Source organism: Camellia sinensis, chromosome 11, assembly GCF_055761805.1.
Source record: "Camellia sinensis isolate YWXY chromosome 11, ASM5576180v1, whole genome shotgun sequence".
In the NCBI taxonomy this organism is placed as follows: Eukaryota; Viridiplantae; Streptophyta; class Magnoliopsida; order Ericales; family Theaceae; genus Camellia; species Camellia sinensis.
The window spans coordinates 52,865,000-52,892,967 of record NC_138971.1 but is presented as its reverse complement, the minus strand read 5'-3'; the positions used below and the strand labels follow the sequence as shown (position 1 = coordinate 52,892,967).

General features: G+C 36.1%; 1 protein-coding gene across 2 annotated transcripts; it reads right to left on the bottom strand.

The window, feature by feature from the left end:
• Positions 1-142: 142 nt before the first annotated feature.
• Positions 143-27,452, bottom strand: NUP155 (nucleoporin 155). 2 transcript variants are annotated; one of them, XR_003646725.2, is made up of 14 exons: positions 27,103-27,452; positions 26,242-26,411; positions 18,419-18,545; positions 16,383-16,645; positions 14,372-16,022; positions 14,042-14,254; positions 13,605-13,852; positions 13,086-13,497; positions 12,763-12,968; positions 10,848-11,205; positions 4,037-4,255; positions 3,516-3,844; positions 591-1,077; positions 143-461 (listed from the first exon to the last, which is right to left on the bottom strand). XR_003646725.2 is itself a non-coding variant. In XM_028258210.2 (13 exons), the coding sequence occupies exons 1-13, from the start codon at positions 27,259-27,261 to the stop codon at positions 969-971; spliced, it is 4,464 nt and encodes a 1,487-aa protein (XP_028114011.2). In that variant the 5' UTR covers positions 27,262-27,452; the 3' UTR covers positions 143-968. The 2 variants fall into 2 exon arrangements, 1 of the variants encoding a protein (XP_028114011.2); XM_028258210.2 differs by having other exon boundaries at positions 143-1,077.
• Between the last annotated feature and the right edge of the window lie 516 nt (positions 27,453-27,968).

The following is a 27,968-nucleotide window of genomic DNA, read 5'->3' as shown; positions in this document are numbered from 1 at the left end:
GTCGAAACAACCACAACTGAAGCACTTCTAATGGTGATTGAAAAACCACAAGCCAAACAAGGCCTAACATTATAGATAGAGCATCTACCATTGAGTAAAAAAGGTAACCAAAGAAATAATTTTAACATCTTTCAACCAAAAATAAATAAAAATAAAATAAAATAATTTTTTTTATTTATCTTTTCCTTTTGTCCACATACTTCAAAAAATTTGCAAATAATGAGTTCAATTTTGTTCACACTTTCAAAGTATTTGAACAATACACTATATTGAATCTTATCAAGGACAACCAAAAGAAAGAAATAAATTTAACTTCTTTCACTTGTTCTTTCTTATCTTGTCCACAAATCCATGATTCAAACCTAGTCCAAGTCTCAACATACTTCAAGAATTATAAGCCAACGGTGGTAGTTCAAATCTCACCAGAGGCGAAGTTGGGTGATAGCGCCCTTAACTTGTATCTGCACAATTTGTCATCCGTTGTAGGTTCAATCCACAACCACTGCTTAGAAGCTCCCTATCCCACATTTAGAAGTAGCCTAGACAATCCTAAGAAGAAGAGAAAATTCTACAAATGATGGTAATATTACCTTGAAGTATAACTCCAGGACAATGGAACAATGGAAACAAATCCATTTCACTTTGAGAATGGGCCTTTGCACTATAACTCCAGCAATAATTGCCTATTTTAACATATGAACCATACCTTCCAGCAGTAATTCTACTCTCTTATTGCCGGAGTTCCAGCCCCAACAGGCAGCCATTGATGTGATACAAAAGGAATCCAAGTCGGTTGAACATTGTTGTATGCTTCCCTGAGATCACTGTTACACATCTAAAATTAGATCTTGTATGTCGTTTGATGCTGTCTGATACACTAAAATACAATGCTTTTATTGCCGAATAAATATGCAGAAACAAACATTAATCATTGTACACCAGACATGTAATGAGAACAATCAAAATCGCTAGAAAGAAAGAGGACTTAAAAGCGACTCTTCAAGTTCTCGAAAACCTCGGTAGACAGCCTCTGTTTGGTTCTGGGAAAGAGCTAACCTCCGCACTTCAGTCATATACCTGTTACATTCCCATCCAAGAAATAGAATAGAGACTTGAGAATTTGAAGCATGAACAAAACACTAGAAAAGTAAATAACGTAATTCAATAATAAAACAATTACAAAATGAAAAACTTTCTATCTTAATGTATACCAAAGTCCATAATAAAATGCAAATTTTAGTGTTGAGCAAGTTGCGAAAAGTATAAAGATGAAAGAGGTGATAAACCCCTCTCTGAACAACGGAAAACTGGAATCAACTTCTCTCTCCCATTCATCAGGCCCCAAATTTTGGTTCGCAAATCATCATGAAAAGGCACACCATTATTTCAAGACATTTTTATTCATACAAGCAAAGTCTCCGAAATTATCAACCTTTCACTTCGTTATGTCATCATACCAAAAGGCATCCTATGCATATGGTATTAACTGAATGTAGGTAGGGAAAGAAAAAGAAAGTATGCAGAGCACATTAGTTATTAGGTGGCAGATCTGCATAACACAGGATTACCATTTCTACCAGAGTAATCCTTTCAAAACTCCACATGTCATTCTTAGTGTTTAATCGTTTATACAGGATTATCATAAAATAACAACCTTATAGGACATAACCTTGAGAATATATGGGTCCAATTGGCTCAGCCATGAAATTTATGAAAAATTTCTAAGTTTTATCATATCTTTGATTACTCTTGCTTGAACCACATTTGCACTGCACCCTATTGTCACATGAAAGAGGTAAGAGCAGTGAGGATTTGTTGAGATTTGATAGGCTAGGGTTTTGGTGTTAAAACAAGTTTGTTTGCCTGATGTGAGGAGCACCACAAGCATTAGTTACTTTGAGGAGAAAAGCAAAAGGACAAAGGAAAAAATAATAAGAGGAAAGAAGAGATATACACTTGCAAAACATACAATCTGAAATTCTCATAAATTCATGTAGCCAACCTTTCTTGAGTGGAATACAAAGCTTAGTTTGGGTTGGGTTGGTTTACATGCAATTTATACTGTTAGGATTCCCTAAATTTATTAAAATCACAATTCACAAATATTAAATTTTGACTATTGGACAACTAATACTGTACTGGACCTATATATTTTTTAAATTTAATAATGTGATACTGTTAAGTTGACCCAAAAGAACGACCATGGACCTATACTATAGTCCATGTCTATCAAAACCAAAAATCAACAACTATGGTTAACAAATAAAATCTGGTAAAACATTACAAATAAATAAAAATAATGAAAAAGAAAGAAAACTATCCAGCAATATAATAACTTACAAAACATAAAAGTAGGACTTCAATCAACCCTAAAGTTCATAACATAAGGTCCTAATCGGTTCCCATGTAAAATTATCACTTTGTTGCTTCTTTGTGTGCTCTCTGTTGCAAGTACACCTTTAAATTATCATAGAAGGTTGCGCTCAAAAGTCTGAACTCTGGCTTCAAAACTTATCCTTCCAAATACAATGTGTCAAATCTATTGTTGTTTGCGATTTGAAAAGTCCTATCTATGTTTGCAACGTCTTTTCTAAAAATCTGTATGCGTGTCCGTATCTATTTCTAAGCAATTCCTAATTTAACAGTGGTCTATGCCATGGAAAGAATCAGTAGTTTGATCCAGATTGATGAGTTGGTAAACATGTGTTGTACAAGTACAATTCGAAATGATTTAATCAGTTTTGCACTATTTCATTGGAATAAAGACACTACGAAATTATAAAAACCTAATTCTCCTAACTGAAAATTGCAGTGGTTGTGGACACATATGGAGGGGGTTGGTAAGAATGGTATGTTTCTACAGCACCCAACTCACAAAAAAATGCTGAGTTGAAAACAGAATTTTAAACCTTCAGATGAGGTCAGCAAATTGACATTGTGTCAAAAGATTTGAATGCAGCAAGAGGCAGGCTCGAATGGTTTCATGAATGCATATAATTCATAAATCTCAATCCCTAAAAAAATATTCACTCTGTTTGGTTTCAGTTTTCAAAATTCACTTTTCAAAAAATTCTATTTTTTCGTTTTCCGTATTTTTTTGTTTTCACTGAATTTTTTTTATATATTTTAAGCAATTTTTTTAATTTTTAGACACACCTAATATAAATACACTTAAAAAGTATAATATTTGTGAAAAAAAATCTTTAAAAATTTACTAAATACCAAAAATATAAAAAATAATAATAATAATACAAAATTTCAATACATTTTTCGTATTTTTGTGTATTTATTAATTTTTTAATATATTTTTTCACAAATATTTTACTATTTAGATACATCTAAGTACGGTGCATCTAAAAAAGTAAAAAAATTACTTAAAATTTTAAAAATATTCACTATATAAAAAAATTCAATTTCCAAAAACTGAATTCAGAATACTAAAACCAAATACACTGTTTGCTACAAATGAATACTTTATGAACCCAAGTGGAATTAACAACGAATAAGAAATTGACCTGTTCGCCGCACTCGTGATCTTGTCACGAACCCCTTCGTTAAATATTGTTGTTTGCTCCAGTGAGAATGTTCCACCAAGAATGAGAGATGCTCCAGTAGTACTTGTATTCATTCTCTGCGCAAATACAGACATTGCCCACTCACGAAGTATTACCAGCACTGAACGGAGGAGACGCAATCTCAAATTTGGTGATGGCAAAATTGCCCCAGTTGATAACAGCTGGTCGTAAGTATTCAAGACAGGTTCTATTGCACCCTTGCAGGCAGCAAGAAGAGCCCTTGCGACATCGTCATCTCCAACAGATTCAACCCCTGAAACCAATCGCTCCTACAAAAATGACAACATATCAGGTATACAAGTCAGTCAGCAATAGCATTAATCATATGAAACCACTGGAGCAGGGAAAACAAAAATAAAATAAAATAAAATAAGAAAAAATTGAATTAAACAGCAAAAAAATAAATAAATAAATAAAAGAAGAGAAGGAACAAAAATGGAAATAAAGTAAAAGAAAAGTACCAGTGCAGCCTTCTCAAGGTGAAGGCACAATGTATCTAAAGGTAAAACAGCTCCATCTCCGGGATAAACATGGGAACCAACCCTCTTTAGTACTGCACAAGCTTCAGCAATGCCACCCCTTGAAAGAGCTTGATCAATGAGTCTTGCCCATGTCTCTCTCACAATACTACTATCAGCATCACCAGAATAGTTTGCAAAATACAGCATTTCGAGACATATCTGAAAGCAGAAAACAAAAGCAGGAAAACCCATCGGATACAAATAAAGCAAAAATGCTAAACACTACTCAATCAGAAATTCAGTAACTGGCTGCATCCTGCATGGGCCCCGCCAACTTTGTCAAAGTGGATTCTCACAAACAACCAGAGAGAGAGAGAGAGAAAGAGTGTAAAAAATGATGTATTATTGATTGATGTATGTTATAAATTACAAATGGTGAGGGGCTCCTTATATAGGAGATGTAGTGGAGTAGGTGGTAGTGGTAGGTGTGTAGTAGGTGGTAGTAGGTGGTGGTAGGTGTAGTAGGTGGAGTAGGTGATGGTAGGTTTTAACAGTCCCCCGCAAACTCAAGGGGGATAGGAACTAATCAACTTGAGTTTGGAGAGAGTAACAAAACAAGAAAATAATCTGAAAAATAAAAAATGGATAGGAGACACTGTATGGTCGTGTCAGACCGTTGTAGAAGACTGTATGGTTATGGCAGACCGATGTAGAAGACACTGGCTCGTGTTGGACCGATGTAGAAGACAGTTTATGGGGTCATGTCGGACCGCTGTAGCAGACAATGTTGTGACAGTTGTTGTGACAGTTTACGGAGTCTTGCTGGACCCTTGTAGAAACTAACCGGAATCAATGTCGGGACAGTTTACAGAGTCTTGTCGGACCCATGAAGGAGCTAACCGGAATCAATGTCGGAACAGTTTACAGAGTCTTGTCGGACCCATGAAGGAGCTAACCGGAATCAATGTCGGGACAGTTTACTGAGTCTTGTCGGACCCATGAAGTAGCTAACTGAAATCAATGTCGGGACAGTTTACTGAGTCTTGTCGGACCCATGAAGGAGCTAACCGGAATCAAATGTCAGGACAGTTTATGGGGTCATGTCGGACCGTTGTAAAAGTCGCACCCTCAAAAGGTGTGCCCAATCTTTCAAAAGGCGTGCCATCAAAAGGCATGCCCAATTCATAAAAAGGCGTGCCATCAAAAGGCATGCCCAATCCATAAAAAGGCGTGCCATCAAAAGGCGCGCCCATGTTGTCGGCTAGCGCCGAGCGGCGCATGATGCGCGTGTCTGCCTCTTCATCATGGTCTTTATAAACCGAAGCGGAGGCTGAGGCTTGGAAGCATAACAAACCAGTTGAAACCTCTTCGTTCTCTGAGATCTTGTCGCTAAGAGCTGCAAATCTTGAAACACTCTGTAAACACTCTGTAACCAACCCTTCTCTGAAACACTCAGCAACCCATAACATGGCCTCGTCTTCCCGTTCAGCTACCCAGAATATGGCCTCTTCGTCCCGTGGTCTGCTCACTCTCTTTCCCGACCTCAACGAGTCAACAAGAGAGATAACTGGTGCGGTGGCCAGTGAACCTCAACCAAGCGCCTTTGGTTTTGCTCCGTTAAACTTTCCGATGCGGTCGGTGGAGCAAAAAATGGCGGTGCAAACTGATATTGAGGCCAATCAGTATACTCTGAAGTCATGTGTGGAAACCATGACTGCGGTCACAAACCTGTCGAACCGGCTGCAGAGTAGGGCAAATGAGGTGCAGCAGTTAAACTCCCAGCTGGCTCTGCTCCAACGCATGTATAAGGATGCGCGAGCAGAGATAAGTGTGCTAAAGGCGGAAAACAAGGAGCTGAAGCGGAAGGCCACCGTGATGTTCCGATTTGGAGGTCCGCCATATGCTGCAGTGGAGGAGCAGGGTGGAGTGATCGTGCCCAGTGGAGTGGGAAACACGGAGGCAGCACCGGCAAGGGTCGCCCAGGACGGAGGCAAGAAGAAGAGACCGGCGGCAGAGTAGAGAAGAAAAAATCCCACCTGTGGATGTGGTTGTTTGGGTTTTGTTTGTGTTTTTTTATTTTTATTTTTATTTTTATTTTTATTTTTTTTATTTTTTTTTATTTTTTTGGTATGGTGGAACATGGTGATCGGGGTGAGCCCCAACATGAATAAAATGAGTTTGGTGTGCAGTGCTTCTGCTTCTGCTGCTTCTTTTTTTTTTTTTTTTGAAAATAAAAGAAAATAAATTTGAAGAGAAGTAGGTGAATAAAATTGAAGAGAAATGTGTGAATGTGAAAGGAATAAAAAATAAATAAATAAAAAGGAAATGTGAGATTCAAATTTGTTTGGTCGGGTCCTACCACTAATGGAAAAGTAAGCTGATGGGTGTGCAAACCAGTTGATGTTTCTGTTTCTTTTCAAAAGATGGAGTAAAATAAATATAAAAAAGAAAAGAAAGTGGAGTGGGGAACAGAAGTGTAATGAAAAAGAAAAAATATAGGTTGGAGAATCTAAGCAACGTGGGAAACAGGAGTGTGGGGAAAAAATAAAAAAGAAAAAGTATAGGTTGAAGAGTGGGTCACATGGGAGAGAGAAAAACAACACACATATGCATGTGCTCTCTCTTGGGCCAGGAGCTCCAGCAATAAATACCTTTCCACTGTTGACAGTAGCTACTAATGCAACATGTCGTTGATCTCGACCAAACTCATAAAAGTAGTAAGTCCTGAAACCTTCGTCTTCTTTAATTTTTATTGAGCGAGCAGAGTATAGAGTTGACCCACCTGGAACAAATATTTTTGCTGCATCCTTCTATGAACCCAAATCTGTTATATCTTTAGCCTCTAAAAAGGTGATCTTGAGTTGATTGGATGGGCGAATGACAACACTTAAAACTTCAGATCCATCTGAAGATGCAAACCGTGCTGCAAAGGTCTTTGGCTTAGCCTTATCTCCATAAAGAGATAATCCAGCATTATAATCCTCGGGCTCCATGATGTCCTCGAACTGAGGAGGAACGCGAATGGCAAAGCCGCTGCCATAGAACTGGAACCAAGACTTGGTGTTCGCAATGCCCGAAAGAATCGACTTTGAGGGCGATTTTTCGGCCAAGGAAACGGGAATTGGGTAGTGAAGAGTTAGAGAGAGAAAACAAAGAGAAGCAGTGTGGAAGACGAAAGAGAAGTATGGGCATGAGCATGAGAGAGAGTAGGGATTAAGATGCCATTCATGGCTGGTAGTAACTCAAGAAGGATTTCCCAGACATGGATGTCATTGGCATCTCTGGAAACTTTTGCTCGGATAAGAAGCCAGCAGCAGTGAACTGGATTGGAGGGCGTGGAAAATCAGTTGTTTGTGAAGCAATCATCAAAGAAGAGATAGTGAAGAAGGTATGTGTAGACAATTCTAGCGGACTAGGTTGAGGTCCGGCGGGCGGCCAAGGCGAGGGTGCCGCCCGCCGGTGAAGCGAAAAATACTAAGTGCTTAACCTTGCTCTGATACCATGTAAAAAATGATGTATTATTGATTGATGTATGTTATAAATTACAAATGGTGAGGGGCTCCTTATATAGGAGATGTAGTGGAGTAGGTGGTAGTGGTAGGTGTGTAGTAGGTGGTAGTATGTGGTGGTAGGTGGAGTAGGTGGAGTAGGTGATGGTAGGTTTTAACAAAGAGAATACAATTCAAGTTCGTATACCCATATTTGGGATCAGAGAACTGGGAAAATTCTAGAGACTAAATACATCTCTTCATGTGCATTAGTGAAACTTTGCATGAAGTTCTAGACTATAATATATGGGGAAAGGAATTAAAACCATTGAAAGACACAGAACAAAAAAGTATTGTAATGTCCAGCATAAAATAAAAAACTAAGAAAAAAAAACAACTAAAAAGAAGTATTATAATCAAATAGAAAGAAATGGAAAAGGAACAGATTTTCCATCAATATTGTAATGTCCAGCAACTAGGAGATAATCAGATAATATTCTTTGAAACTAACTTATGGTAGGTGCCTTTAATTCTTCTATAAGGCCTCATTTTTTTAGGGGATTGGTTTGGAAGGGGAGATTTGGTCCCCTTTTTTTCCCCGGGGATTGTGTGAGTGGTATTATTCAGTGTCGTCAATTCATGATACGTATCGTGTATCGTTGTTCTAATTTAATGTATCGCGTATCATAAAATATGTTAACATATAAAAATATAAGTTGAAAAAATATTATTATAGCACAAACTATAAATATATATCACCAAAAAGAAGTATGAAGATACAAAATTTCTAGTCTCCATTCCAACCATATATATAGCTAATAAACATAGCAAAAAAGAAAAAAAACTGTCTTAAATAAGAAATCAAAATAATAAATATGTTGACAGCGCAAAGCTTTTGAGACTTCTGGGATTCTTTTTTAATAAAAAAGTAAACAAAAAATAATAAATAAATGGACCAATAATAGCTGTTTTCCAGCGGCACCCAAACACTTACATACTTGTTTGGTTAACAGACCAAGTGAGGCCAAGAAGCTATTTATTATAGCTTTGTTTCCAAACAGCCAATATATTGACCACAGCAGATAAAAAATTCTTTTACCCTCACTTTGTTCTGTATCTCTGTCTTCGATTGACAAGAACACACCGCACGAACAGAGAAGAGCAGAGAAGTGATCGAACTTCTGCAACAGCCAAATCAACACCAGATCAACTCTAGGAACTCAGATTTGGAGATGGGTCACTCTTTTTTTTTCCGGAAAAACAATCGCGATTAGCATGGAAGAAGGCTAAATTTATTTCGATTCTTGTATCGAACAATATGTGAAGAATCGCGATACAAATCGAATCAAATGATACTATTTTTGTATTGACCAATACAAGTTTATCTGCAATACAGTATGTGATATGCATCTTTTTCTCACTGATACGAGACGTATTGTACAATAAATATTGCGTATCGTACGATATTGATAACACTGGTATTACTAGTCCCCCTTATGGGGGATTAAATGGGGTATAAATAATACCACCTCTCCCATGGAATTTACTTATATCATGCCATAAAATAATCTCCCTCCTTCCAGCCAACTGTTATACTAATAATCCTTCCCCCTTATCCATCCTACATCCCACCATCTCTCTCCCCCTCTTTTTCAGATTTCTTTTCGGTCTCTTTGATTTACAATGTCTCTCTCTCTTTCTTCGACCAACGATTTCAAATCTATGGCATCCACGGTGCCACCACCATAACTGTATCAACCATCACCGCCACCACTTCTACTACCATCGCCGTATCCATCGGTGTTACTCCACCATTGTTCACTACAACTCTTTACTGTCAACCGCCATTCACTACCGTTCACACATCTCCGATTCAAATCTAATTGATCTCATCGTTTGCTCTTTCTCTCTCTCTCCAACACCATCCATCTATCGTCAATTTGGTTGGTTTATATGTTATTGATTGATATCAAGATTTGATTTGTGTTTTTTATTTTTTCAAGTTCATTGATTTTAGATTTTTGCTAGAATTAGTCAGTGAAATTTCACTGACTTGCACAATTGCACTGGATTCAATCAATGAAATTTCACTGACTCAATCTCTGACTTGCATTGGATTAAGTTAGTGAATTTCACTGAGTTGTGTAATTGCACTGGCTTCAATTAGTGAAATTTTACTAACTCAGTCTCTATCAATTTCTAATTGATGCCAGTCAAATTTCACTAAGTCTGTCAATTTCTGATTGATGCTAGTGGAATTTCACTTGACTTGTGCAATTGCATTGGCTTCAACCAGTGAAATTTCTAGTAATTAACGACCTAACTTTGCAATTGACCCACAATTTTTTATCTTTTAGAGTTCAAAAAAATATTTTTCACTGATTTTGCACAATGAAGTTTCACCATGCAGAGTCTGAGAAATTTCACTATATATACAATGAAATTTTACTGATTTAATATAGAAAATTTTAAAATTTGTAATTTTGGAACCTTCAATTTGGACTTTTTAGTAATAAATATAGAATTAAGGACCTAATTTTGGCAATTAATAATCAATTTTAGATTAATAATCAATTTTTGTACAAAGTCAGAGAAATTTCACTGTAACATACAAACACAGTAAAATTTCATGAATTTTTTTTTCTTCAAAATTTCATGTTACTCATGCTACTTGTTTGAAAGATATTGTCAATAGGACTCTAAAATATAAATTTTACAAAAATATAAAGATGTAAATCGAAAGTTATTAAATTTTAAAGTTTTGAAATAACTTAAACAATGTAAAAGGTACCTAATTGTTGGAGGCTATTTTTGTCCAAAATGGTTAACTGTGTTTGTTGGAGGACCTAAACTACTACTAGAAAATTGTTTGTCCTTATTCTTCTAAAATCTAAAGTAATATTAGTAGGGATCTTAAAAAAATAAAAATAAAAAACTATATATAATCCCATCCATTATCCCAATATTACCCCCACTAACCCCAACTGCAATCTCATGGTATCCAATCTCCCCTTAAATTAATCCAGCAATCAAACGTGGCCTAAAAGGCTACTTTGTCTCTCCTGTATAAATTAATATAATCATGAGCTTTTAGTGAGACAATAGGGAAGCAACCTAATTACAAAGGAAACCATGTTTAAAGAGAAAAAAACAAAGGCCTAGCAAAGTGAGAAAACATTTTACAAAGCTAAGGATATCCAACTAAACAAGATGGCAACAAAACAGCTATTAAGTATATGCAGCGGGTCCTCAGGATCACAAAAAAAACTCCTTTAATTTTTGCTCCAAATGGACCACATAAAGCATAGGGGTGAAGAATATACCTCCCAAAGCTCAAACGGAACTGCATATTCATTATATAGTTGAGTGATGCTCTTTAAATCCAATGATAACTCTTTGAGCTTTTCACGTATAGAGTTCACAAAATTGGCATCAACACGGATGATGCTATCAGGAGACGAGTCACTTGGAGCAGATTCAGATGTTCTAGGGGGTGCCTCAAACTTAGAGGCTATGGCCTCCAATTCCTCTTTGATCTTTATTTGAAATCGAAGAACAGCAAGCTTCCCTTCAAGCAAATCCAGAAGGCCATCATCAAAAGCACCATGAGTAGAACCTACTAGACCATCACTATTGCTTGCATTCTTTGCCTGCAGAACTGCATTACTTAGGTACTGACGCCTGACATTGCCAAATGGGAAAGGAATAAAATTATCAGAAAGTGACCAGAGTACAGGAAAAATTCACGTCATTTCAAAGAGAAATGATTTATGATTGACAACCAACGTAAGTTTGGGTCAAACCATACTTCACTCGTTAAAAAAAATTTTGTTTCAGCACAAGTTTACGAAGGCATTAACTTTTTTCTAAAATCTGAAAACAAGAAACTACTAAGGGGCTGACAACTCAGATAAACTGACTAAGCCAAACCACAAAACATGCATCTGATGTTCTTTTATGAGAGTGAAATAGACTTCACGTGGAGAAAAAATAAATGATAGAAGAGAAAATCATTATTATTCCCTCTGATGGAATGAAAAGAGGAAAATAGGAACACAGGAGGAACATCATCCTAAGTAACTCCTAGGAGACATTTAACCCCACCATGAAAAAGGAAACAGTAGATGAATTTGCTTCCTCATACAACCAGATGCAAATCCAAGCTTCTAGAGATGCCAATAGTATCTAAAGAAAGTAGAAAGACCCCATAATCCCCTTTTAGCCTTCTTTGATACACATTATGCCATATTTTATTCAAGTCGTGTATGCATCTAAACTCAATCCAATTATATCAGAATCCCAAGTACTCGGGATCAGTTTGCATGAATCTTTTTCAAAAATGTACCACTTAGATTATGTGTCTTTTGCACCACAAACCCTCTTTTTAAACTGAATACAATGAGCTAAAAAAATTAATATAACTAGGAAAGTACGATGAATTAACAACCGAGTGTTCAACCCAAATGTAAACCTCGATTTGCTTGATTCACTTATGTTGACTAGATCATTTACTTCTAGGTAGTAAAGAAAAAAGGGTTTAATATCTTTCTTTATAGTTCGAATTGATTGGGCATACCTATCCAATAATCGAGAATGAATGAACCACTATTCACTTGGTTTTTGGGTCATAATCATTACGGAGGAGAGATAGCTGAGTGGTTCAAGTAGGAGCATTGAAACTGCTATGTAGGGTTCAAATCCCTCTCTTTCCATACCTTCACCTAATGTACCAATATTACTAACTGTGATGTATCAAATAGAAATAGATACTACCATTATTCCAACAGTTTAACCTTTCTTTGATATAGATTCTCTATTTCAAATTGTTGTGGCACGGAAAATATTGGAACTGGAAGGAGTAGACAATGAATGAAAATCACCCTGCTGGTCTATGACACAAATGGAAGAAAAATCCAAGTCAAAGCCTTATTTATCTTAACGTTAGGTCAATTTACGTTGCCAAAAGGTATCAACATTGTCCAAACCCGTGTTACTTTAGTTAGGTTTAAGTCTGAAGAGAATAATATAATACGACTACCAATTCATTTATTTTCAAACCAATCCATTTACTATCTATTATTTGATTAACTAATCCTTTATATTGGCTCAGGTCTAAGTTGAACATGTTCTAGGATTGTCATGCCTGAAATGTCATTCAACATGGACATACTGAACGAATGATTATTATAGGGGGTAAAAAAGATCATGAAAAATTCTTCAATAAGTACTAGTGAGGACCTCTGTTCCAGTGTAGGGACATCCCCCCCATCAGCAGTCCGCCTTTCTGCCAGTCTTAATAGTACATGAGCAGCAAGAGCATGCTGTCGCTTCAAGACATAATATTGTGCCAAAAGCTCAAAATATTTTGCCTGATTCGATGGAATATGTACTCCTAAATAACCAGGCGGAGAAGAAGCTGATGTCACTGCAGAAACAGCCCGAATCTAGCAAAGAAAGAGATATAAATAAATAAATAAATTCAGAAGAGATGCGAATGCTCTGAATACCAGTAAAAATTAATAAAATAAATCACTATATATATAAAAAGATACAAACAACACCTCTTGTACATGTCCACGCCCAGCACTCTGCAGAAAAGGCACCAAATCAGAGCCTCCATACTCCAACAATTCATTTTCGAGGCCCAAATCAATTAATGCCCGATACAAATACTCATGAAATAGTCTATCGGATGATTGGACACCAAGTTGAACAATTTGACAAATATATTTTTTCCGAGAAGCTGGATCAAGTGCAGATTGTGTAATGGGTCTGATAGGAGAACCAAATTCCCTTTGTGAAGTTTCACCTTTCAGAACACGCAAAGCACTAGTGACAATCTCGTAACATTGTTCACGCTGGGCAAGTGTGTATTCTCGAATTCCTGCATCTACCTGCTCATTAAAAGCATCACCGGCAGGGTCAAGGGCCTGGACCTTTTGCAGAGGTAAGTGAACCACAGCTTCATAAAATCTGCAATTTCCATAAAATATTTTATGTCTGATATATAACAATCCACTTAAAAGAATACAAGTAGTTGAAAAACTGCAGGTTTTAGTATTCAGCTTAAAAGGACAGACCTCAGATCCGCAAAACGTCTGCAAACAGTCCGCAGATCTGCTGACTCTGGAACTTTACTTAAGTAGTTGAAGGCTTCTCTAGCAAGATTTTCTCTCTCCTCAGTATTAGAAGTCACAGCAGCCCTCTCGAGACATTCCACAGCTAAGTAAAATTTGTAATCTGATTCCTTGAAGAAGCTTGGACACCCATCTCGTAGTCTACCACTAATATCATCAACAGTTCCCCTGCCATCAGGACCTGTGTAGTACTGGAGGCATGGATGACATCTATTGTAAGGGAAGAATTCAAAAGCAACAGTGACAGATAGACCCAACACAAGCTACTAACCATTTTTTTTTTTCCTATAGAGCAATGGAGAGGGGGGGAAAATGTTGACCAAATAATAACAGTTTGTTGGTAATTAAATTAGAGATCTGTAACAGTAGCACAGAAGTACCTCCATCAAAGCAGATATAAGCCTTGTTGCAAGTCCATCGCCTTCCTCAGAACAGACTAGCTGATGGAATGTCAACTGAACCAATTGCTGTCGTAGATTAGCATCAAGATTCTGAACCAAACGCGTTACATGATGCTGTGAAAGGAGTTGTAGCAAAAACAGAGCTTCAGCACATCTAAGGAGCAACTGCCTGATACATTCCATTGCCCTCACCTACGGAAAACAGTCCAAGAGGCTCGTAACAAATGAGAAGAGATCAAAATAAACATCTGTAAAATTAAATAATAAATAAATAAAAAACAGAGCAAATGACACATGCTAAGGCCATACCTCCATGGCAGCTAGTTCCGCAGGACTATACGGAAGCCGTTGCCTTTTATTAGATGCACCACCTTCAGCAGACTCATTCCGAGAATAAGAACCAAATAAGTTCCGCACCATACTTCTATCACCAGCACCCAGATCTGAACCAGTTCCATACAGAATCGAACCAGTCAAGTCTCCAAGACCAGCAACATAACCATACAGTCCCCTTCTCTGATTCCTTCTAGATCTTAGAAACTTCTCCAAAGAACGAATTTTGTCTTCAAGGACTTGCATTGCACCAGCAGAGAGTCTGCATACAATTATCCCGTTTCCATCAGAAGAACCTAAGCCACCCTTGGTCACCATAACAGGAAGCTCCCACAAAGGCAAAAGCAACCTTGATGAGCACAAGCAGAGCCCTTCATGTGCGCCTGAAAAAACAGGCTCAGCCTCTTGGACAACTTGCCCCATACTAAATCCCCCAGCTGCAGTTCTGGTATTTGACAATGCACCACTACCTTCAAGTTGGGGTACTCCAACAAGTCTAGGGTCCTCAAAAGCTTCAGCTGCCTTCTCGGCAACAACATTGCTTATGGGATTTTCAGTTTGGACTATTCTTGCAGCCAGCATTAAACACATTGCCACTGCCTCTCCAGCTCCAAAGCGATTGAAAAAATCCTCTAACATTGATCTTGGTGAGTTGGACTCTAATAACCTCCTCAGGATATCAACTGGCCTGTTGAAAACAACTTCCATCATGCCCATTGTACTGAATATGACAATTCTTCTCCTTGGTAATATGTGTTGTGTTGAAAGATCACCTCTAGCCCAAAGTTTTGCACATGCCTTTTCACAAGATTCCCCTGAGTTATCAAATCCACAGAATTCCAATTGTGAATATAGTGACTGTACAGTGGCTGCTGTATCTGGCAGGGGTAAAACATCAGCCACAAACAGCATTCGGCCTTCAATAGGTAGGGAAGATACAGATTCTCGTAGTGCCCGAGAACTCCTTGCACCTGTTCCTATGTTACCAGATGAAGATGATTGCGTGCTTGAATCTCTGTTTACGATCAGAAGCGAAGACGTGGTTGATGGAGATGAATCAGAAAGAACAAGAGTTCCAACAGAATAATATGCTGATTCTATCTTTAGTGATAGATCTTCATTCTGAGATCGACTAGCAAGAGACATAGCACCGAAAGCACCACCAACTCCCAGAGGAGGAGAAGGCCTAGTTGTTACCACTTTTAGGCAGCTTGGCTTCTGTCCATTAGTATTGAATCCACCCAAACCTCCAACAGCACCATTGCTTCCACTAGATGCAGCAGTAGATAGGTACAACCTTCTGCCATCTGATAAAACAGCAACAAGATGTAGCCACTTGGATTCCAGTGTTGACAAGGGCGAAATGCAAACTATAGATGCTTTTGCTGATCGAGGCAGGGCTCTTGACCCAGTTGACTGTCTACCTCCATAATGGGCATCCCTCTGATTGATCAAATTTTTCTCTTCTGCAACCTTCTTGAGGGGACCATCTCCATATGGCCCTAGAAGAAAAACTTGAATTTTCATATCTTCAGTGCGTGCATACAAAATCTGTCTCTCACTATCAACAACCATTTCAACAATGGGGTCAACAGCTCCAAACTTGAATACATTTGGTACAACCCACCTGATCAGAATCAGAAAGAGAGCAAACATGAACAAATAAGAATAAGAAGCACGAAAGGGTTCAGACTATGGAATTTTGAACCAAAAATTAGTTCAACACTTTAGACAGTACATACTTCAACTTGGGGTTAATTTCAATATGCAAAGGAAAGGACTAATTGAATTGAGTTCACCAATTTACCTAGGTCAGGTTATGGACCAAATACCAATAAAGAACATCAGTGAAACTCATCAGAAGGGGAATGTATGTTATCATGTTAAAAAGTTTAGTGGAGTTTAAGGGCCATCCTATAATAAATCTTATGTCCGTGTACAAACTTATGACCATAAACTTTTGAAGGCATTAAAAAGAAGAAGATACCTTGAAATGACACTTCCCAAACCCGCAGTCAGGCAAACTTTGCGACAACGCTTGTGCCAACCTGAACCGGTTGTATAATGCAATTCATAAATGTGGCCATCACGGCCAGCCAGGAAAATATGACCTGTATCAGTACAAGTGATACATGTCATAGTGACACCATCAGATGGTATTGTATAATCTGGCAAAGGCTGTAGCGAAACCTCCGCATACGGGTCCATTCCATCGCCCCTTCCAGTGCAGCATACTCCTACAAGAATCAACTGGCCACAATAGAACATAGATGTGAATTGCTGAACTAATCAACAAAAAGAAGAAAAATTCACAAAATAAGAAGATAATTCTCAAAGGAAAGAAATATATTAAAGATCTTACCAAGGGGAAAAAGGATAGCTAACAGGAAACCGATGCAATTAAAGAATGAAGAATAATTGCACATGCACATACAAATACATTTTAAAAGAAGGAACATGTGCATGTGCTATTCAACGAATTTGAAGAGGTTCATCAAAATATCGAAATTCTTATCTCCTAAGTAGCACAAGCATGGACACACAACACGACATGCGACATGTCAATTTTCAAAAAATACAAGAGATGATACCTCTGGGACACTTTAAAAATTTACACTTCTAAATTTATTATATGTGAAATATATGAATAGTTTATTCAAAGGTAATACAAAACAACATAACACGGATCCAAGCCAAGGCCAGTCGTCAAGACACGAGAATTGAAAGCCCGATGGTCCATCCTTTCTGGCATGCTACGAATAAAAATTTGTTAATTCGATTAAAAAAAAAAGAAAAGAAAAGCACAAACACGAACACGAACTTGCAACACGACAGACACATCAACACGACAATTTTCTTCTTCTTTTTAAAATACAAGATGCAACACATGGAGAACACACAAAATATATAGTCATATATATTATTTTGTCATGTATATGAATATATCATTCAAAAATAACAACAAATACAACGTAATACTAATTCCTATAAATCTATATCATCTTTCTTTCGTCATTGTATCCTAAGTTATTTTATTCAAATTCATAATTAGTTCAACACGACAAATTTTCTTTTAAAATGCAAGATGCGACACATGGAAAACACACACAAAATATATAGTTATATATATTATTTTGTCATGTATATGAATATATCATTCAAAAATAATAACAAATAAAATGTAATACTAATTCCTATAAATCTATACCATCTTTCTTTTGTCATTGTATCCTAAGTTATTTTATTCAAACTCATAATTAGTTTTATATGTCTCTAAACAACGGACACGTGTGTCCTCCAAGTGTCCGAAGCATGTCATCTAATAATAATAGGTCACATTCAGACATGTCTGAAATAAATGAAGGCAATGTAGACATTTTAACAACGTGATTCCTTGGAATTCCAATTGCAAGAGAGGAAAAAAAAAACGGTGATTTAACAAGCATTTGTCCAATCCCCATTATGTTTGCCTATTCCCACTTTCTTCCAAGAAATAAATGAACTAGAGTTCCTCACTGAAATTTTGTCCATCACAAGGTGCTTTTTGAGAACTTGGAACAAAAAAGAGTCGTCAACTTGAATTTTTAAAGATTGAACTTCTGAAATTGTTTCGTAAGTGTGATTGACTAAAAATTGTGCACTAAAACTTTAATAAAAATTAAAATTCAATAATAAATTAAGGGAAATTTTGAAATTAAAGAATAAATACTAGAAATGATTAAATGCAAATTATACATCCCCAGAAGATTTGTTCTTGAATAACATCATCCAATATATATTCTTAAAACTAATGATTTATCAAACAAAACCAAACTGAATGAGATTCATACAAAGAAACGTAAAACGAAAAAAATCCGAACAACTATTAACAGTACTATCATATGGATAACTTCATAATAACACAAAAAATTAGTCAATAACTATACATTTAACCGGAATCTTGAAGAATACATTAGAAAGCAGTCAAAACATTGCATTTGGGAAAAAAACAGTAATAACAAAGAGCTAGAACAAAGTCCCTACCTCGACAGGAGATGCTAAGACCAAAAGATACTGGATAGCTTCAACAAAAATACCAGGTTTAGCTTTGGCCAGGCCAACAGCACAAATAGCTTGCTCCTCCCCACTATATTCAGGACATTGACCATCCCTAAACAAAAAGTTAAACATTTAAAACAAGAAATGCAAATCATGTGGATATGAAAACATGCAGAAATCTTCAACAGAAGCTAAGATAGAACTAGATTATTGTATATGGTACTCAATCAAGTATACGACATGACATGACATGAGATCACTGAGTAACTCAAAAGCTACAAAATAAAAAGAGGACCATTCACCTATATGATTTGCATATTCAGTTAAATATTTAACTTTTTCACAATATAGAGCGTCAACTATTTTCTTCATAAACATTAAAACAGTAACTAGATATCAGGAGCCAACATGCTTTGACCCCTTTTGTTGAATTGAATTTTGTTTCAGATCACTGGCATAGATATCAGAAGAAGAAATGAAAGGTCTAAAACTGTACATTTCAAGACATTAATTGTTGATCTTTTTTTATTTTTCTTTTTTGATAAATACAATTGTTGATCTTTTTCACATGAAGAATGATTAAACTTGGAAAGTCATTGAGTTTCTTTCTTAGTAAAGAAGCCATAATTAGAATGTGAGACAAAGCAAGCCATTGACATATTACATATAATACCAAAAAAAGAAAAGAAAATAGAACAACAGAGGCTCAACCCACTCATACACAACGTATATGGCAGCAAGAAAAGTCAAGTTTCCTCCAGAAAGCTAGACTCCAATAAAATCTATGCAAGTAAGCACAAAGAATCGGGCTACTTACATCAAACCCAAAATTGGACTGCATTAAGCAATATTTCTTTAGTTTAAGCACTAGGTCTTGACCTCTTCAAAAGTCCCCTATCCCTCTCCTTCTAACACTCGTCATAACAAATAAGGGAGCAACCATCCAAGCTTGCCTTACTTTTATTTTTTATTTTTTTAAGTGTAATTATATCAAAAAAGCACCAAGAGGGTGCACAATCCATACACAAATGATCTATATCCATTATACCAAAAAAGCCTTATTCCAAAGGTGCTACAAAATCCAAAAAATTATTCAAGGATGGATCAACCATCCCAGCACACCAACTATACAAAATAAGCAGGGGATGGTTCTGATCTTCAAATCTAACAAATCCGCACCAACAAGTGTTCTTCTATTCCTCTCTCCTTAAATCAACCACACAAGCACTAATGGAACCAAACATCAGGCCTTCCTCCTTCCCACATGAACTCTCCAAGAACACAGTAGCTCAATCACCTTCCTCGGGAAAACCCAGACAACATCAAACATAAAGAGAACCAATGGCCACAATTAACGCACTACCTCACAATGGATAAGTAATTGAATCGCCGTCTCCTCATCATGCTTACACATGCAATACCAGTTGACATACGCTTACCTTCTTCAAATTAAGTCGTTGATAGTGACAACCTTACCACGCACCATACAAAAAAAGGCCACCTTAGATAGAGCCCTTGTGTGACTATTCTCCAAGGAAAGGGAGGCTCCCCCATGCCCCAAAAGAACCTCATAAAAAGACTTGACACTAAAAAGGCCAGAGTTGGACATTTTACATCAAACTGCATTACCTCTGTCTACAATATGGGCAAAAAAAATCTAGCAGCTCCATCTTGCAATCATTTAGCTCCCTTCGAAAAGCAATGTCCTAATAGCTTCTTTTTTTTTTTTTAATCAACGATGTCCCAAAAGACTTGCCCATCAACAAACCTAAAAAAAACACTCATCAAAGCCTCCGTATCTAGGGTAACACAAGCAAATTAGGGAAGACCATCTCCAACTTCTCCACACACCAATGATGATTCCGAAATTTCACATGCTCTTCACTTCCCACCACAAACTGATTGTGGCCGGAAAAAGGCTCCCATCCTTTCTTAATATCCTTCCACAAGCCACCCCCATGAAACCTTCTCCAAAGCCCAACCCCAATAAGCACACCCATATTTTCCGTCCACTGCCCTCCTTCCATTGTCCATTTCACAAGCAAACTATCACAACCACTTACCAACAAGGCTTGATTAAAAACACCAAACTTGTCATAACCAAAAATTCCAAATGTGACGACAAATTCCATAGATCTATTTTTTTCCATTTCCTTGCACATTATATGCTTAAGGGTTAGGAGCATTTTCCACAATCACCCAAATTACCAATAGTGAGGGTTGCTTACAAAGCAATTGTCCATATGAAGAGACTAGAGAGACACATCGAACGGCAAATTGACACACCAAATCCCCTCAAGTGAAGCCTACCATTCCTCCCCATACAATAGCTTATAACATGATCTAGCACCAAACATTCCACTTCAATCCACATTCCAGCACTAAGCATTCTCTCTACTATCAACGATAAGTGTTGGGTAATAACTCAAAGAACTCAACACCAACTCCCAGTTTGACAGTATCTCATAAATCCACTCTTCCTTTGTCAAAATACCTAGCATACTCTGCCATGTAAGCATCCTTCTTAAAAGCAATGCAGAAGAGATCACAGAAGGCCAATTAAAAGAAACATCCCCATCATGTATAATGATGCTGCTATGAGCACACCCTAAAGCCACCACTGCCTACAACAAACCACAAAATAAAAAACCTGATCCAGTACTTCCTAATGCCCTTCGGGCCCTTCCACAAACCAACCCCATATGAACTCCTAACCAATATGACATCTAACACCTAGCCTATCTTCCAAATTTTTCCTTCACCAACCTCCTTAGTGTCAAAAATGGTAGCAACACAACCAGACAGCTAACAAAGCTAGATTAAACTCCCAGACAATTCCAATACCTTGAAACCCAATTTTATAAAGGCAAACTGAAAATTACCCAAATGGAAAGATTGCCAAGAAAATGCATTATATTCAAGTATAGTTTTTCTCAAGGCAAGCAACCACCTATGAAAATAATATTTACTAGATTGAAATTGGTTATAAACTATGACTTCATGTTAACTTTGATCAATCCAACAGTAGCAATTATAAGCAAAATTTAAACCCAAGCAAACTACAGTGATATGAATGAATGACAGCACGACGCATGGCACCAGCATTTCAGGCTTCAGACTTGGAAAACAACCAGAAGAACTATCCAACTAGATGCTATAGAATCAAGGTATGAATTATAATCCATTTCACACACTTGGGTACTTCTGAGTTTTGAGGATGTATATACAAGCATATATCTTGGTTTTCATTTCAATTGGTATGTAACAAAGAATGGTACAAAATTAACCTAAAGGTAATCTTTATGTACCAGGGGCAGGGGGAACTAACAAATAAAATACACCCATATAATCTAACACAAATCAAAATCAGAAGATTGAGCCTATTAAATACATAGAAACCAATGAAAGCATGAACTTGCTAAGACAGGCTAAAATGAACTTAGTCCAAACTCAGAGGTGCCCACATTTTCAATAAACATTATAGTAGGAAACCCTAGTTCGGCTAACGGTTAGCATCTTCATTTCCTAAGTGGTGGAAGTTTCAGGGTATAAAGATCAAATGATCCTTGTTGTTGAAAGAAACCACGATAAGATGTATAACCCATTCCCTCTAAAATAAAAGGTCCAAGTGCAAATTTCCAATTAAAAAGATTTTTAATGTTTCCTAACAAGGGCAAGGTGAGAGTTATTGAGATGGTATGGTCATGTGCAACTAAAAACTGTATGAACGAGTGATTTGCTTCAACTAAGAGAAACTCAAAATAAATAAATAAAGTAAAATAAAATGCTAATGGTTGCCCAAGCAATGATGTATATGCAAAAAAGTGAATAGAAAAGTATTTCAAAATATGTAAAACATGCGCTAAGATTCAAACTATTTTGCCTTATCTCCACCTTAACAACCACAAGGCTATTCATTAGCATGACCCACACACACAAAAAAAATAATAATAATAATAATAATAAAAAGGCAACAGAAAAGGGCATAATTTACCTATGACTCAATTAAACAAGACAACCATAGATAGATTCAAATAGCAAAATAGGATACATGTAGCAGAGTGAAAACGCTATGCAATTGGAAAGAAGCCAAGTGGACTTTCTTGAGTGGATTTATTATGCAAGTATAAGTACTGATACAATCAGGTAAATACCATATGCTGCACAAAATATGCCCAATGAAAATCAACTTTCCTTTTATGGATTTCGCTTAAAACAAAAAAACCATAAGCCAAAGCCCAATAAACCTGCATAAGACTACATATTTTGTGAAAGAAAACTACAATTTATACGTTTATTGCTTTGTGGTGAGCCCTAAAAGTGGAAAATAAGTCGAAAGGAAGCGCAGCCTAAAAGTTAAATCCAAAATAATTTTGCTTTTTCTCATCAAAGTAAACTAAGGAGCAAGCAAATGTTCATATGCACTTATGAGGGTCTACAAGCACAACCTAATGCCTCCACCATTCCAGGAAAGTGTATAATTAGCCTCAATTCACCTTAACTAGCCCAAAACAAATAAAATCAGCTACTACTTTGTTTTGTATCATTCACCCAACCATGTATATAAACAATTGCTCAAGTCAATACAAAACCAAAGCTTTTTTAAGTTGTAATAGGGGGGCTAAACTTGGCAATTGGCACAAGTTGATATGCACTGAAATCTAATCTCTACAAATGAACTATTTACAAGTTACAACTTCACTCTACTCCTAGTTATGCTAAGATTGTGAGAGTGATGATAACCAAAACTAAAACATAATTAATATTGTGATAGACATTTTCTTAGTTGCACGAAGCGGGAGCGGGGGAACGTGGCCACTTAGAGGAGTCGTAAATTAGGAGCGCTTATATATTATTTTTATTAATTATATTTTATTTATTATAATAAATAATGAATAATAACTTATGTTCAAATAAATAAAAAATAAAAATTAGATCTTTTATTTTATAAATTTTTTAACTTTTTTTTTATTATATATGATTTAAATAGATTTCTTTTAAATAATTAGATGATTTATTTTATTTATCATATGCTAAAAAGTTAGGAATAATAAATTTTAATAAATAATTTTTTATTTTAGACAGAAGAATTATATTATCTATGACAAATTATATTATATATGATAAATATTATATATATTAAATATAATATATTGTATTATATTATATATATGATAAATATTATATATATTAAATATAATATATTGTATTATATTATATATATATGATAAATTATATTTATATTATATAATATAAAACGGAGACGGAGACGGAGACGGAGAGGGAGAGCGAGAGCGAGAGGGAGGGAGAACAGAGATCGAGAGAGAGAGAGAGAGGGAGAACAGAGACGAGAGAGGGAGACGAAGCAAACAGAGGCGAAGAGAGACGAAGAGGAGATCGAGACTGAGAGAAAAGAGATCGACAAAGACAGTCGAGATCGACCGTGAGAGAAGGTCTCAGCCCTAATCGCGATTCTTTCGCATTAGAAGCACGATTCTCTCGTATTAGAAGCGCGATTCTTGTGCGATTCTTCCTTGGAAGCGCAAAATCGCGCTTCTTCCTCAGAAGCGTCAGTCCCTTCCACGATTCCTGCTACTAAGGACATTTCAGCTTATGAAGCTCAAATAAAAATTGGAAAAGCTAAACCAAGTCTACATCCATTCTATGTCCCTTGTTTATGAGTCACCAAATTCTTAATGTTATTGCTCAGACCAAACCAAAACAATGTTTATGAACCTCTTCATCACCATCTACAATTTGTGTAAAAGGAAATGGAAACTCTTCAAAACCTATAAAAAGCACTAAAGCTACAAAAAAATACATAAATAAAATAACTACATTTGCTAATTATAGAAAACTTCATTGAGGTCAGGGTTGCATGATGTCTGCTTATGCTATTCAAGGGATGGGAAACAGAAGTAGTTGACGAAATATAAAAATTTGTGTGAATTCCCACCTGAGCACATAGTGGTAATGACTTGACTCTACATAACAATTCCGCAAAGTTAGCATGAAATATTTACCATATAATATCTTCAAGTATTAACTTTTTTTCTTATCTCTTTCTATACGTAGTTGTCAAATCGTTAATCAAAATGACCTTATACTGAATTGCAAATCGAATCGAATCAAATCAAATCGCAAATCTTTATTCGATCACTTTTTCTAAATTACATAGAAAAATATATCTATACACTTGGATTTTAAATATATCTTATAGATATTAAATATTTTGACTTAAATCAATGAAAATGTTATTTTAAATGATGATCATGTGGCCTAATAGGTTAGAAATTAACACAAGTTCCCTTGTAAGAACTTTACATTTTCCCTTTTAGATATTTGTTATCAACCATTCTTAATAAAGAAAGTAAACAGAGACAAATTCTCAATATCCAAACAAGAAGAATAATGCATCAACAATGTTTTTAAACTTTTTACAACTAAAGTAATAGAAACACTAACCTCGGGGGGATGGGGTGGGGTGTGGTGTTGTTAAAGAAATCCAATTCTCCAAACTAAATCTCACTTGATGCCTTGAAAATATTCCTTTTATAAGTGCAAACATTTGTATAAAGTTGAATATGTAAGCCTAGAATATTGTAGAGAAGGTTCATTTTTTCTAGCGTGTTGTTTGAGTCTTGGAAAATAAATAAGGAGGGAGAAAGTCAAAGGATGCCATTTAGTAACCTAAAAGACCTTTAAAGGGTTTATGTGAACCATTTTCCGAAAAATAAAAAATCAAAAAAGTAACCCAAAAATCAATTTCAGCAAATCAAAAGTCAATCGATTCATGATTCACGATTCATCGATTCAGTTCAAGGATTCACTAAGTCACCACCAATTCTAGTTATTTGTGATTCATGCAACCTATTCATGTCGATTACCCACTAAATCGAATTTACTTGTACAATTCAAATCGCGAATCATATGATATAACAAAGTTCTATATAAGCCATGAAATCATATTGAAATGCAATGAAAAGGTATGCATGAGACCTAAAAGTAGAAAAAAAATTTCAATTAAAAGAAGGAAAATAAACAAGAGAAAAGTGTAAAAACAAAAACTATATCAAATGGAAAAGGCCCCTCCACACTATTTGGCATCCCCTACAAAAGTGCACTTTTTTATCTTTTTATCTTTTTTGAGTCACATTAACTCTCTACTTTTTTGCACATCTTTTCGTAAAAGTATACTTATTTAGATCATCCTAAACACCTGAGCAACCCACTTTGAGTGAAGGGTTACGCACTTGCATTTTTTGGCCCATTTTTTACGTTGTCATTTAACTAATAATTTTTTCCCATAAAATTCAGTAGTATCATATCACGTTTTTATTATATGTTTCGAACAAAAAGGTTAACCAATATTCTTTTAGTCAATACAACAACATTCTATCACAAGTTCCATTCTAGCTGAACTTGTATAATTTAACCAGATCACAAGAAGCCTATCAAGTACTTGACAGTCCTTCAAAAGCTAAAATGCTGAAAGAATCTCCTACTTTCCAAAGATAATTAAAATTACAAAGAGATTCCATCTAATAAGGTATGATTTAATTTAATATCATAAATTTAATTCAATGTTATCATTACTCTAAATAGAAGCCTCTACATTGAATTTTTTTTTTTTTTTGGATAAATAAAAGCCTCTACATTGATATAAGCACCATAATCAATATATTCATTGTTGAACCACCAAGTGCCCTTGAGAACTTATCAAATGTCTAACCAGAGAACTATTGTTTTATCAAAAGGAAACCATTGAGAATGAAGATGTGAAATCCTTTCTCAGATACCAATCTCACCACTTATCAAAACGCCATAAAAAGAAAGAGTTATCTACTGTTGCCCAAGCTCTGCGTATCTCTGGAAATATTCCACATAAAGCAGTTCCTTCCCCACCAGCTGCATTATATCTTTCAATGAGTACAGAAGGTAGCTCCCAGGTATCCTCCACTTCAACCAAAGGAGGCCACTGCAACCAAATTATACAACATAAGATGATAAAATTGAAGGAAATCCTTTTCCAAGTGAGAAAGCAAGCAAAATAAATTAATCAGAAGCTGACTATGCTTAAGAATAATATTAATGCCAATAGATGTTGATCAATACGAGTCACAGATCAACAGACTCACAGATCAACCAAACTCTTTCAATAGTAAATCAGCATGCAAAAATCCAGTGGAATATATATATATATATATATATAAAGTCCAATACCATGAGTAAACAAGCAAAAAAAATGAGCGTTTCTTGAAGAAGGGACATAACTGAACAAAAATTTTGAAACTTTCCAAGAAAAGTGAATGAATAAATTTCTGAACCTTCCTAAGATGAATTTGGACTTCTTTGGCCATTTGTTTTAGTTGTACAAGACCCAAAAAAAAAATACAAAAAGTTGTCTTTTACCCAAGTTTCAATCTGAATTGATTCCTCATCTTTTAAACCCTAATAGCACTAGTTTAAGTACTGGTAATACAAAATTGGGTAATTTAAAAAATCCCCAGATATAGATACATCATTCACATTAATTCAGCAAACATACTCTCAGACCTACAATTCACAGCAGCAAAAAACCCACCCAAAAAAAATTCAAAATTATTTCTTTTTCTTTTGCACAGCTTTCTCGGCGACCAAACAAGGAGTTCTAAGAATTGTTGAAGTACCTCTCTGGGATGAGTAGAGTAGGGATGGCTGGCGTATCTGGAAGCTTCCAGAGCTTCTTCGAGGTCGAGGTGAGCTGCGACATCTCGGCCGATGCGGTCGCTGATAACGAGACCAGCACTAGTGACATCACGCAATACGATCTCGTTTTCCCAAGACATGTTCTGCAGATTGGTAGCGTGAAAACCCTAGAACGAATTCTAGGGCTTGAAATTGACAATGGAGGACTGGAACGAACTAGGGATGTGTTGGTACTTGGAGGAGAGGAGAGTGTGTCAATTGGAGCCAAATTTGAAGAGAGAGAGAGAGAGAGAGAGAGTTGAGTTGTGGAGGGAGAGTGAATTTGGAGTAGGGTTTTGGGTGGGGGTTTTATTTATTTGTAGTGGCGGGCAAATTGTTGATGTTTGAAGCCGGGTTTGTAGGTGAACCGGTCAGACAAGCCGTCGATTCGACCCGGTTTAAGTGGACAATTTAATTCCAATTAAGCATCTCCAATGCACTAGGCATATAATACTTGTTAGTTAAAATGCCTAGTGTAATTCACTTTTTTCAAATCCAATGCACTAGGCATATGATTAGGCATTTTGGCTCAACTCATAGTCACTAGCTACATGTAGCTAGCCTTCAACGCTAGGCAAAATGTATTCATTCATTAGGATCATTTCCCTCCATCTTTGTTGTTGACGTGGCATTCTATAAAATTAATAGTATTTGGATAAATAGCTAAAATAAAGAGCATGGTTGGAGTAAAAACATAAAACAGTTGATAGGCAAAATAAAATATATACTTTATAGTAATATTCAGATAGGTAAAATGCCTACTACCGTTGGAGATGCTCTAAAAACAAGCTGAACTGTTTATGAGCCG

What these genes read in the sequence shown, in the direction of transcription:
- NUP155 (XM_028258210.2), bottom strand. Translation starts at nt 27,261, where the DNA reads ATGTCTTGGGAAAACGAGATCGTATTGCGTGATGTCACTAGTGCTGGT. An exon ending in TCTTAGCATCTCCTGTCGAG is followed by an intron (nt 16,646 to 18,418) that starts GTAGGGACTTTG and finishes TATTGTGGCCAG; the next exon opens with TTGATTCTTGTAGGAGTATG. An exon ending in AGACGTTTTGCGGATCTGAG is followed by an intron (nt 13,498 to 13,604) that starts GTCTGTCCTTTT and finishes TGGAAATTGCAG; the next exon opens with ATTTTATGAAGCTGTGGTTC.